The sequence below is a fragment of the Haemaphysalis longicornis genome, unplaced genomic scaffold (assembly GCF_048455015.1).
Source record: "Haemaphysalis longicornis isolate Haplotype H1 unplaced genomic scaffold, Haemaphysalis longicornis Haplotype H1 scaffold_8, whole genome shotgun sequence".
Taxonomy (NCBI): domain Eukaryota; kingdom Metazoa; phylum Arthropoda; class Arachnida; order Ixodida; family Ixodidae; genus Haemaphysalis; species Haemaphysalis longicornis.
The window spans coordinates 140,879,097-140,891,756 of NW_027526445.1; the positions used below are offsets into that span (position 1 = coordinate 140,879,097).

The 12,660-nt window shown below is 44.1% G+C and overlaps 1 protein-coding gene across 3 annotated transcripts in view; it reads right to left on the reverse strand.

Moving 5' to 3' along the window:
- Window positions 1-5,158: 5,158 nt before the first annotated feature.
- LOC144149907 (uncharacterized) overlaps window positions 5,159-12,660 on the reverse strand; it is a 43,646-nt gene continuing 36,144 nt past the window's right edge. For all 3 annotated transcript variants that reach the window (XM_077681633.1, XM_077681634.1, XM_077681632.1), the window contains exons 18-19: window positions 10,119-10,297; window positions 5,159-6,036 (exon numbers count right to left, since the gene is read on the reverse strand). In XM_077681633.1, coding sequence (XP_077537759.1) covers window positions 5,903-6,036; window positions 10,119-10,297 — 313 coding nt within the window. In that variant the 3' untranslated portion in view covers window positions 5,159-5,902. The remainder of the gene's footprint in view (window positions 6,037-10,118; window positions 10,298-12,660) is intronic.

Below are 12,660 nucleotides of genomic sequence, written 5' to 3' on the forward strand. Positions count from 1 at the left end.
CACGGCGTCGCAGGTCCGAATTCGACGTCCAATGCACCGCAGCCACACATACCCGACTTCCCGGCAGCAGGGACTGCAGCATGTGGCGTGTACACCGCTACGCGCTGCATGCAGGCCGCCTCGGCGACACTGCAGTCGTTGGACTACGCATTAGTTTACGCACGTAGATTGCGATTTCATTGACGTTGTATGATATTCGTATTCGCAATTAATACTATACACGCCCAATGACGCTGTATGATATTCGTATTCGCGAGTAATAATTACACGCCCAATATGGTGGCGTATATAGGTTATTATTTACTGTATTTGGGCACATACTTCAAGTGACTGTGTACCACCATTTAAAGCGCAATCAATCAACTGATTACATGCTTCGTTATAGTTCCCAAAGGGCTCGTCTTTGTTCAATCGAGCAACATATAAGACATTTCTGTGCAGTGTGAGACAGTTGTGCCATCTTCAGTGCTTTAATCAATGTGAAGATATGAGTTGACGTTACGGTGCTTATGGGAATTCCAAATCTGCGGTGTTACAACTGCATTGACATAAGTTGTCCACCGCTTATGAATAAAATGCATAATGACATTAGCATTCATGAATGCATTTTTTTACCACTGGCAACTCCTGTTTTCCAAAAGTACATTACTGCGTATTACAACACCATGGCAGTCATTGATCGGCACAGCCGCCTTCAACACCTGCACACTGATGCAGGGATGTATGGTTGAGCGCGAACGCCTGACGTGGTTCGACGAGACAAGTCTCTAGTGGAGAGCCCCGTATATCATCTCTGGCCAGGAGGGACTGGCTCCCATGTGTGTTACCGCTGCGCTGTGCGGGTCGCCCTGGCGTCCCTTCAGCAATGTTCTTGTATTCGTTTAATTAAAGGGTTTAACTTTGTTTCCATTCCAATTCAAGAGACGATAGCATTTCCTACATGGGCTATCCTAAACGTTGCCGGTGTGTCAGTGTCTGTTACTTCTGCCATTATAAAGTGAAAACAGTCAGAGTGCCCTGGGAGGTGTGGACCACAAGAAATAGAGCTGAATAAACTCGCAACTAAAGTCGCAGTGGAGGTGTCTTACTCCTTATTTTTCTTCTGTCTTGTTTGTACTGCACTCTCTCATTGTGTTTTTTTTCTTTGATAAATTGAACCATATATAGGCACGGCTGGGAATGTTTTCATGCATCAAGTTCTCTCCTCGCGAATGGAGTAGGACACACGCTTGTTTTGTTCGCAAGACACAAACAAAACTAAACAAAACTAAGATTTCTTTCACCGTGTGGTCACTATCGCTACACATTGCATAGTGAAATGTCGCAACCAGCTATTCACACACAACCGAACGCTCGGAAATGCCAATGAGGCTTTCGCGATGCCTTGTTTTTGCCAGACTGACACAGTTCAACAATGTCAACCGCCCCATGCGCCTGACAGTAGAAAAACAGTGGTGAGAAACATCATTCACTTCTCAAAAATAAGTGTAGAGCTAATGAACATCACTGCGTACTCGCAAACTGACGGTAAACAGTGCCCAACGGTTGACAAGTGCTGCCCTTGTCCTTTCAGGCAACCTGCCAAAAATGCTGGCGTTTGGGTGGGTAGAGCCGGCAACACTGCTCAAAAACTAAAATGGCCGTGAAGTGTTGGTATTCTTATGCGTAGCCTATTTAGTGGCTCTATTCTTTCCTTCGTGTCTGCAAATGATGTCGATAAATGATAACGGTTTTGCCTGCCCCTCACATCCTTCCTCCTCCTTCCCAAGCCCTCCCGGCCGCTACACTCCCCTATCCCCAACACGCTTCTTCCCTTTCCCACTACCTCCTGCTTCTATCCACCCACCCATATTTCTGCTTACTGCGCCTTCTCCTTCCTTTGTTTCCCCCTTTCCCTCTATCTTCGCCCCTTTCCAGATCCCCCAACATCCTCCAGGATTTGCCTGCAATTCATGCCCAAATGGTCACCCCTCAGATGTAACTATAACGGCTCGCAAGGTTCTTGTTAGTGCGATCCACGCACAGGACCGGTCACACTGCTTACCACAGTCAGCGACTCACTACTGAGCATAGCCACCACATTTCTGGCTGATTTGGGCAACACACAGGGGCGGACTGACACGAAATTTCAAAGCTAGAGATAACTGTGTTAAGGTTCCTTGATTTAAGAGACACCTCCCAGGAAGCTTCAACTGACTTGGTGCAGTATAACATACCTAAAATCATGTTTAATCTTTACGGGCATGAGAAAGCTCAGAAAGAATACTCTTTCGACATCGGCATCAGCTTGGCGCACGGAGTCGCGCCTCACACTGCCGACGTCAGGGCTCTCGTGACGTAGCGAAGGCGCTGGTTGCTGTCGGAGTGCGCTGCCCCGCCTTTTCCATCACGTCACAGTTTTTGGGACTGACGTCATTCTGCCCGGGCGGTTGCAGCCTCCGCCGGACCGGACGCGCGCAGTGTCCTGAACGGCCGTGGTGAGACGTGAGCAGTGACGTCAAGAGCTCCCTCCTGTCATGGCGGCTGCCTCGTTCGTTTTATCAAAACCGATACTGACACGTTTACACGAGGTTCTAAATAATTATTTACACTGCGATCGACCATCTAATATGCCATTCTATAATTACTTGGCGCGCAGGCATCCATAGCAGCGGAAAAAAAAAACGCAACATGAAAATTTGTTCTCAGTACCTGAGGTGCAGGAAATGCACTTTTTCAATCAGGGAACAAACTCTAGTACATGTTATCACAGTTCAAACAAATAAAAAGAAATGGACTTGGGCTGACCATATAGGAAGAAAAATGACGATCGACCAGTGAACCATCAGGGTAACATAGGGTAGATGTTACCCTGACCAAATGTTACCCTGATCAGGGTAACATCAGGGTAGAGAGATGGGTGTAGGAAGGGAAGGCCGTTAACCAGATGGAGGGAAGCAATAAGGAAATTAAGGAGCAAAGAGTGAACTTGCCTTTGTCCTGCACTGAACCTGAGTAGGCTGTTGGTGATGATGAATCCTTATAAAGGAGCCATGGAGACTGAATACAAGTTTCTTTTATTCAAAAGATTTTGTGTTTTATAGTGTTCCCAGCGCTTGTCCGGATGCAAATGATGTTTTATTCACTGAGAATTCAATCAATTTACGTTAAAATTTTGATTTTCCCGCTAAATCGCGTTTTTGCAGTCTGCATTGACATCACGGGAACCGACCACTTTGCAGCCAATTGGAAAGCCTTGTTTACCGTTAGTGAACCTAGATGGCGCCACCATACCGTGGCAAGCCTTTATCTGACTGCGGTTTGTTCTTGACCGTATTTGAACCTGGCTGTTTTTGTTAAGGGAGAAAATAATTGTTTCGGGAAACAGAGTGCTCCCTCGACAAATATGGTCCCGAAAGACGCTATCGCTTACGCCGATCGGCCAGTGTCGCCTAAAACTACCCCAAAGTGTCGGACTGCTCTGCAGCTAAACCAAGCATAGTTCGCGCAGTACCAACAGCAGTACACATTGGTACTTGTATGTTTACGTTTGCTTTCGTAACTTCCACTGTGGGTTCCACTATTCTTACTGCTTTAAAAAGAATTTGCCCTGGATTTAAGAGCAAACAGCTCGTTCGGCAAGCTTATACGCTCCGCCTAATTTGCATTTGCTTTTGCCGGCCTCCGCCAGTCCCATGGCTGGCTGGTATGACATCATAGGTTCTGTTGCAGGAAATGAGTGAGTGGGTCGCATGGCCTTTCCTTTTTTTCCTAATTATACAGCTTATTTGAGCGAAGTTTACGTTAAAAGTTGTATCGGTACGATTCTAACGAGGCAACCTTTTGAATGAACCAAACTTGTGTTTTGCCTTCATGGCTCCTGTAAGAACTGAACTCGTGCACAATGACGATGCATTGCAAACTGCCTAGAAGTTGGTCAGTATTCATGTACAGAGGCCCCAAAAGGAAAATGGTGCATGGCTTCGTGAAATTAGAATAATTTCTATTTAATGCGGCTGCCACCATAAATAGAATATGTGCGGCCCGATTTTAAGTTAGAATGACTTTCTTGAAAGATCCCTTAGAGGTTGCTGGCTGGGCACATGGCAGAGAAATACCGTCAAAATTTCCAACCCGTGCTCCGTTTACTTTTTGCGGCATCTGTACAGAGTGCGCACTTTGAAATGGGTTGCCAATACCAGTGCTGCGCGTTGCCATAGGTCATCGATGGCTTGTGCTAATCTTTTTTCATTGCCGCTGAACCTCTAAAAAAATGTTTGCACAAAAAACTTTACTTTCTTTGCAGAGATGTTTCAATGGCTCGGGTGAAGCAAATGTGGGGAATTTCAAGCAGCTGGTGCTGACGGCATGAACTGGTGAATGAACAAATAATAAAGGCAGAATAGCAGTATGACACCCCATCACCCTTGTTTCTTATTTCAGTATGACAATCTCTAGGCACCAAAAAGCAGATGGGATGACCTACATATGAAGTGGTGGCACCTTTCCGGATTTGATGCTTATTGTATGTAACTGCTAACAGATTAAGCATCAACTCAGCAGAACAGCAGGTCATTGCATTAGATGAATCTGTACCTGAAAGAGAAGCTGCTTCTGTTCCTTTTCGTCAAAATTTATTCGTGGATGGAGGACTCAGTTACGGAAAAGTTATTGTATTCGTTACAAGCAGCGCAGTTTGTGCCAGACATTTTGCCTGATTCTGCTGCTTCGAACCAAAAAATTATTGTTGCATTACTGTATTTTTGTAAATACTTTTTTTGTAGGCAAAATGGCGGCAATAGATATATGCATTTTCTTAAAATGCTGAGGAGAAAAGAGCATTCATGGTGTTATAACGACAAATAAATTCCCTCGATGTCACCTCAAATTCTTAAAATTTATTTTGTTTCCTTAAAAAGTAGTTTTTCACAGGCCCTTAAATGTCATGCCAAAAAAGGTAGTTTAAGCATTACTGCAGCTCCTTTTATCTCAACCAATTGGAATCCAATGGAATGGAATGAATGCCTAATCTGTCCCTTTACTTTCCTCATGATTCCACAAATGATCAACTCACATTAAAAATAACAGAAAAACAAGACAAAAATAAGGCGAATTTAAAAACAGCTTTTCAAACATTAATCCTGTAGTCGTGTGCAAGAAAGCAACCAAGACAACAGTGTAGAGGAATCCATCAACAGTGTAAAGTTTATTTAAATACAGTAGCATGCACTCAACTATTAAATATACGCTACTCGCGACAATCGGCGTCAATCACTCTAGCTGTACCAGTGCGGCCAAATAGCTCCAGAGGGCCGTGCGCCGCGATACATCTATTCCCTTTCCTGGGTCGTTGTATAGGTAAATATGTACAGGTTGTATTACGCCGCACGCACAATTTGATTAAACGCAAGGAATCAAAATGGAATGAAAATACGTGTATACAAGGCATCCGGTGTCTCACTTGTAAATAGGAAAGGCACCTAAGGTACGGCCGTCTATCAAAGAATTACGTCGTTCCAGATTCGGGGGAAACCGAACTTCAAGCTATCGCTGCCGAGCGAACGCCGAGCGAACGCGGTTGTAGAACATTTCAAGCAATAGAAGCACGCATTCATTATGAATACACATAACGCGGAGTATAAAAATTCGAACGTCGTTGGTCTATCACATGGTATATATTTGATTGTTCCAAAACTAGGCTGTATAACTTACACTAAAATTTGATTGTAGTCGGAATGTGTCATGGCTGCTACAGCACTCATCAGCTTGAAAGCTGCCTCTGCCGCACTGAGGGCTGGTATTTTTAAATGGCATTGAATGCTACGGAGACAAACTAGGAAGTCGGGAGTCATCCTCGAGGTACAAAAACGCAAACAGTCGTGTAAAACACTGTCCCCATCGCGCTAAGCTGAGCGAAAGACAGTTAAGTGGTCGCCTGCTTATTGCCGCACGTGCACGGACACGTGCACGATACATTCGCTGCTGCCATGGCCATGATCTCCAACTCCTCGAGTTCGTCTTCAAACATCATCACCAGGATGTCTTCGACCCGCCGCTCTGCAAAGAGTAGGGGCATTCTGCTGTGAGAAAAATGGCATTCGCACATAGTGTGTTTCCTCAAAGTGAGCATGTAGATGACAACAAGAGCCTGCTTTTCATTTGTTTCCTATTCATGTTAGTGCAATATTTCGGGGATGCCACAAAAGCCTTAGGCCGCTGTTTTAAAGTGGTGCTTCGATCAAATTTCATCATACTTCTGGTTCACCAATGCATTTGCTCTTGCATTTAAGTTGGTACACTAGTCTTAGAAATTTTGTAGTAACGTGAAAGTGTTTTATTCTCAGATACACGAAGATTTCGGTGACGTCATATCCGTCATGGAAGTGACACCAGTACAACGAAGCAAGCGGCCTGTAAAGGGTGCACCCCTGCACACAGGGTCTTCTTGCGGGGAAGCAACCTTCAGTACTAAAAAGTACGTTATATTTAGGGTTGTTCTTTTTCGTGTTTTATATTTTAACACGAAAGTGTTTTACGCCATGATACCCCAAGATTTTGCTGACGTGATATCCGTCACGAAAATGACACCAGTACACCTCTGCCGAAGCGACCCGCCAGCAGGACATCGCTCGCCAAGCACACCCACAAGACAGCTGCCGACCCGCAAATCATGCTCAGCTGCAGATTTCGCTGCACATTTCACTTTTGTGTTTTACCTATCCCTATGATATAGAAATAAACCACACTTTTTTTTTTGCTTTCTGACCAATTTTGTCGAAACCTCATGGGCTTTTTCAGTTTTTTTAGCTGATTTCAAATATCTCATTAGTTTTTATGTTAGGTAGCTAGTTTCCAAGTTAATTAAAAATTTCCCTTGATTGTTCTTGATAACAATAGGAAAAAAATATTCAGCAAAAGATTACCAGTAAGGCATGAATAGATAGCAGAAGTTGTGGAGAATGAAATGTGGGAAGCATTTTTTGTTTTGCAGTCACATACACATTTACATCAATTCTATATTCTAGGCTTGAACTACTGCTGCTAACCAATTAAAATAATGCTAATTAAACAACTACAGAAACACAATGTGTAAAATCTGCTTCTCATATTGCATGGTTCAAACATTCCGCTTGACAGTGCAAAAGAAATTATCTTTCTAGCTGCACTACATGCTGGGATGTACCGCTCGAGAATTTCCTATCACCGCAATACACTGCATGACGAAGTGGGGAATTATGGAAAAAAAATTGTTAATTTTTTGTTGAGATCTGGCCTCCTTTGGCTCTTAAAAGTACCTGGTACTGTTCCAAGTACGGAATTTTCGGAGGGAAAGCTGCGCAAATCAAGAGAAAAGTGACACCTAAAAAAAGGCTTTTTTGCGGAATTTTTCGGTCTCAAAGACTTAGTAAGTGCCCCCCTTAAAGGAGCACTGACACCAATTTTCGGCGTTAATATAATTGCACAGTTCGCTTCCTTCACTCAACAGAATACCCTGGCTGAAATATGAGCGGCCTGCGATGCGAAGAACATAGTTCAATTGGATCGCATTTATCGCGCCGACGGAGCAGCGCGCGGAGCGGCACTCAGCAAATGGACATCAGCGTGACATCACTCCAGGAGAGGAAAAAGAAGTGACGCGACAGCGCTCGCCAAAAACTCGTGACGTCACTTCACGTGCGCGGCCCCACGAGCGGCGAGCGGGCGCAACACCCTCTCAAGCGGGCGCCGGTGACGTCCGCACAAAGCGGTGAGGTCAAACCGGGAGGCTGTCATTTGCGCCGTTCGGGATGAAAGCGCGGGAATTTGAAACAAACGATTTTCAGGCCGTTAAATGTAATTAACTATCGCGCGCTGAAGTATTTGAAGTGCTGTTTCAGGTTCGCGAGACCATTAAGCATCGATAAAAGCAATAAAAGTGTAACATAAAATTTTCGTGTCAGTGCTCCTTTAAAGGTTAGAGTAGTTGTAATGGTGAAAATGTCATAGTTGGCAGCTCTGACGCAAGAGCAGGACACACTTGCAGTTTGGACTCCTGAAAAACACCTGGTTTTGGATGCGGTCTGTTGGATTGATTTATAGTTTCGGCAGCTCACAAAGCACCAAACACTCCACCATGCGGAAATCTGTCTTTTGCCTCTATAAAGACAATCGTCACTGGCGGGTACTGAACAACCAAACTTGAGTGTAGTTATAAAATGTCCCAACCAGGACGTGGTTGGGACATCATTTAAGCAATGTAACACACTGCAAGTGCTTTACAACAAAACCAGTTTATAGTAAACTGGCTGAGGCTAGACAACAGGAGTGCCATACTCAGCGATAAGTGAATCAAATACAATTACTCAACCTAAAGAAATAAAAAAGAAATAATATTGTACCCAAAACAAGCCGATAGCCAATAAACCTCTTAATGCATGTATGCTTTCACATACAGCCCTGGCTTGTAGGTCTTTCCTGCTTTAATAAAAGTTCTGCCCACTTGTCACAATAACATAGCATGTTCCACTGTTATCTTAAACTGCTCGTTGCATACTGTTTAGCCCTGATAGGGGGACATTTGGTGCTAGCAAAGACACTTAATTAAATGCAGTTATTGCTTAACTTTGTATGTATGTTAACCCAGTATCAACACTTTTCCAATAAAGCAAACTTGTGTAGCAGAGTTTTCACAGTTCACTTAACCTACTGATAAAAGTTGGCTGTTTGATATAGACCAGGTTCCTTTCTTTCCCCTTTGAGGGCACTGCAGAAATTCTGTAGTACAGTGTAACTTCGTTACAACAGCTCTGCTTACAACAGATTTTCAGATACAGCATACCAGAACCTCCTTTAATGCAGATTATGTTACAACATACATTCGGATATGAGAGACTAGAAAAGGGTTATTAAGTCTATCTTTGCACCTCTACAGTGGACTTTCGAAGTGTACACTTTTCATTTCATACACGTGCAGTGAACAAAAGCAATTTTCAACAGACTAAAAATAATTGTGAATTAGTAGAAGTGAAACTTCTGCTTGCCAAGAACTAGGACTGTTAAGTGCATGCGTTCATACACTTGCAGCATCTGCAAGTGTGATGTCTGTGCACTCGTGTGATAGATTTTAAAATTTAACAATGTTAGTGCAACAGACCAGACATTTATCTATGAAAGTTACCATGGTTAAAACAAAAGAATCTAAGCCCTCATACAGTATACAGGGCCGGGTCTCCCAGCATAGCAAGAAGACCTGTACTTGCACTTCGCTTATATTCACGTGGAGATGGCGGAAACGCAAGTGGAGGTTGAAGAAGTGAAAGATTAGTAATGTAATAGCATGAGCGAGTGAAAAGATGTAGAGGGTGCCATGCAACAGGAGCACAGCAAATGTAGCAAGACACATGCATGTGATTACGCGTTGTGCTTCATAGCGTCTTGGGGATGGAACCGCTGAAAAACCAATGTCATCTTAATAAATGTTTATGGGCCTTAAATACCAACCTGTTTCAGTTGTAACTGAATCTCAAAAAATGAACGGCGTACTTTGATTGCTTTTGTTTTGTTTTTACTGCTGCAAAGTCTGAACTCTGGTTATAACAGACGCCATCCATGATTCCGAAAAAGTCTGCAGTAACAGTATTTGGATTGTTCGTACCTGTTTAACTGCAGACTGAAATCATGATCCATATCATGGTCAGTTGTAACGAGGCACATACTGTATACAACGTCTAACGCAGCAAATGCCTTTATAAGATAAATTTCGTGCAACTGTGCCCAACCACACGTAATGCGGATAGATGACAACCAGTGGACCATAGTTAGAAAACGTGACATCTAAGGTTTGACGAAATCTCATCTGGCCGGGTCGAAGATTTACAGTTAAAAACGTGTGATCGCTGACCAAATGCTCATCAAAAAAGGTAAAAAAGACGTTTTGGTGGACCACTGAGGTAAAGGGTAACAAATGGCTAACATGAAACGGCGCTAGGAATAAATGAAGACCAGTAACACGATGGAGGGATGAAGCCAGAGGGCATCGAAAGACAGGAACGAAAGTAGGAGAGGTGTTCAGATGATTATTATTATTATTATTATTATTATGATGATGATGATTATACTACGATGATAAGGAATTGCTGCTGAAGAGGGGGGTCACTCACTCTTCATGATGTGGAACCTGCTGCTGACGCTGTCGGACATGTCCGGGATGTTGGGGTTCCGTGCACTGTCGGACTTCTCCAGGCTGTCCTCCAGGGCGTTGTGGTCCGAGTCGACTTGCATCGAGGGAAACTGCACCTTGTCGTTGCTGTCGTCGTTGGAGGCCTTCTTGCGGGGCTTCCTGCAACAAACGCAGGGGGAGCCAATAATTAACAGCAGTCCATGAACGATGAGGGATCATTCACAGCAAACAGCGGAAAGAGTGGATGACAGAGGCGCTGCACGACAGCTTTTCCCACAATTCTGTCATAAGGTGATGCCCCCATGTTCACAACTCGACTGCTAGGGTGACCCACAGAAGCCTGGTTGGCTGTGGGGCTTACTAAGCCGGCAGGGCATGATATTGAGCGGTGTAATTCTTTTTCATAAATGACGCAGAACGGAAAGGCCTAGTGCCACCTACTGGATCATATCAAACACTGGTGACACTCTTTTTACCAACTTCCAAAAAGAGCACGCGTTTGAACATTGCAGCATCGATGTAGATTCTCTGGTTCGAACTCTAACAGTTTGGGTTCGAGCCTCTGAAATCCTACATGCTACCTTTTTTTTACATGAGTGATTTTTATGTAAACATTTTGTAAATCGATGCTTGCACCCATTTTTTTTCGTACATAACACTCGTTCGGTATGTTTCACATTGCTTTACGTGCAGTGCGCCCCCCTGAACGATCCAGAATACAATGCTAGGTGCCACACTGTTTACAAAACAAAAGTACACTGCCGGGCATCATGGGAATTGAAGTTTCCCTGAGGTGGAATCAAGACAGCACACACTGGTATTTCATGCAGTCATTGATCAGCGCTCACTGTCCAGTGATTTGAGAGCTCCAGCTAGAAGATAGTGCTGCCACACTAGATGGCAGTGCACTCTAAATGCACAAGGATTTAGAGATGAGGATGGCAACAAGAAAAACAAACCAGTTTGGTCCTCCGTTAAAGAGTGAGACTCTCTGGCTGCCGAAACCGGTGCGACCTGTTTCACTCATCTTGTATCCAACATACACAGCACCTCTTTGCGTTTCACTGTGCTTAGTTGGCAAGGTAAAGGAAGGGTGTACAGGGCTCGATCCGAAGAAAGTAAGGCTTTCTGATCAAACCTTTGAAGTTAAAACCCTGGGGGGGAGAAAAAAAAAAAAAAAAAGGCCCCCCCCAGCATAGCAACAGGCCTTTATTAAGCCCCATTTGACAATGGGGCTGAAGTGGAGAATTAAAATGCACCTAAAACAAATTTTAATGTGTGCCCTCGCACTGGCCCGGGTTGTCAGAACAGGCTGATCCTAATGATGAACCAAGTGTGTGGGCCAATTGCACATGCAACAAAAGGTCCAGGGCTGGCACGAGGCACTCAACTGGGGACTGAGAGGACAATGGACGAATGTGCTTTGGTGCCACAATCTGGCACCTTATTCAGAGCGACAAACAGCCCTGCGAATCAGTGGCCCACCGCTGACCCATGGAAACCAGAAGTGCCCTCTGATAATGTACTGCAGTAGAACGGACAATTGGGCTAGTTGGTAGCTGTTCATCTTGAAGGTGGAAGCGCTCAAAAACAGGGACGAAAGTAGAAAGAACATAGCGAAAGAAAGAAAGAAAGGAAGAAAGAAAGTAGCGCCGTGTCGTCTATGTTCTTTCTACTTTCGTCCCTGTTTTGTGAGCGCTCCCTCCGATAATACACGCCACAGCCCAAAACAGTGATTTAATCCACTAAGCAAACCCACCGGAATGTTTCCGTTCTCTGCCTCATTACATTTTTTTTTTACATCTGGAATACTTCTGCCCTAAAAAAGGTACCCCCAGCTTCATGACCACAGATTGCAACAAATGCAACTTCTCCCAGCTTTGCTAGAGGCTTGGTAACACCTGTCGCTTGAATTCTGCCAGTTCATTAAACACAGCGCCGTTTTTGGCAAAGATGCCAGAATGTTTTTGAATACTCCGGGTGTTGGCGCTGTTAGCACCTGCACGGGTGCTTTCACTGCACGAGCCTGTCGCATCACGCATGCAAGACAGGGACAACTGATGTCATGTAAAGCGCTTGCCAGTTGAAAGTCGGTTGTTCTATTTAAGTTAAAGCAACTCTGTTTGAATAATGCAAGCGCAGGTCTTATTCCCATGAGACGAACAGGAGACATACAAAAATTGCATTTTGTTTGAACATCCCATTTTTCAAGTATTGCTGCAAAGTACATTCCATTAATGGTTTGTTTACGTTTTCCTGCCTACACCAGGCCATGTATAGCTACCTTATTTCATTCTCAGAGGAGAGTATTTGCTTGGCCTTGCTGGCATCCAGTCACACCAAGCTATCTCGCTTCATAGAAAGAGGCTGCCCCCATCACTCATCAGAATATTCTAGCCTGATCAACAATGTTTTACACCTGACTGGATGTTTCTAGTCAAGGTTGCACTTTAACAATAATTGCGCCTTCGAAGTCTGCTCTTTTGTTAGTTTATTCAGGAGCACTAGGTCGAACTAATAAA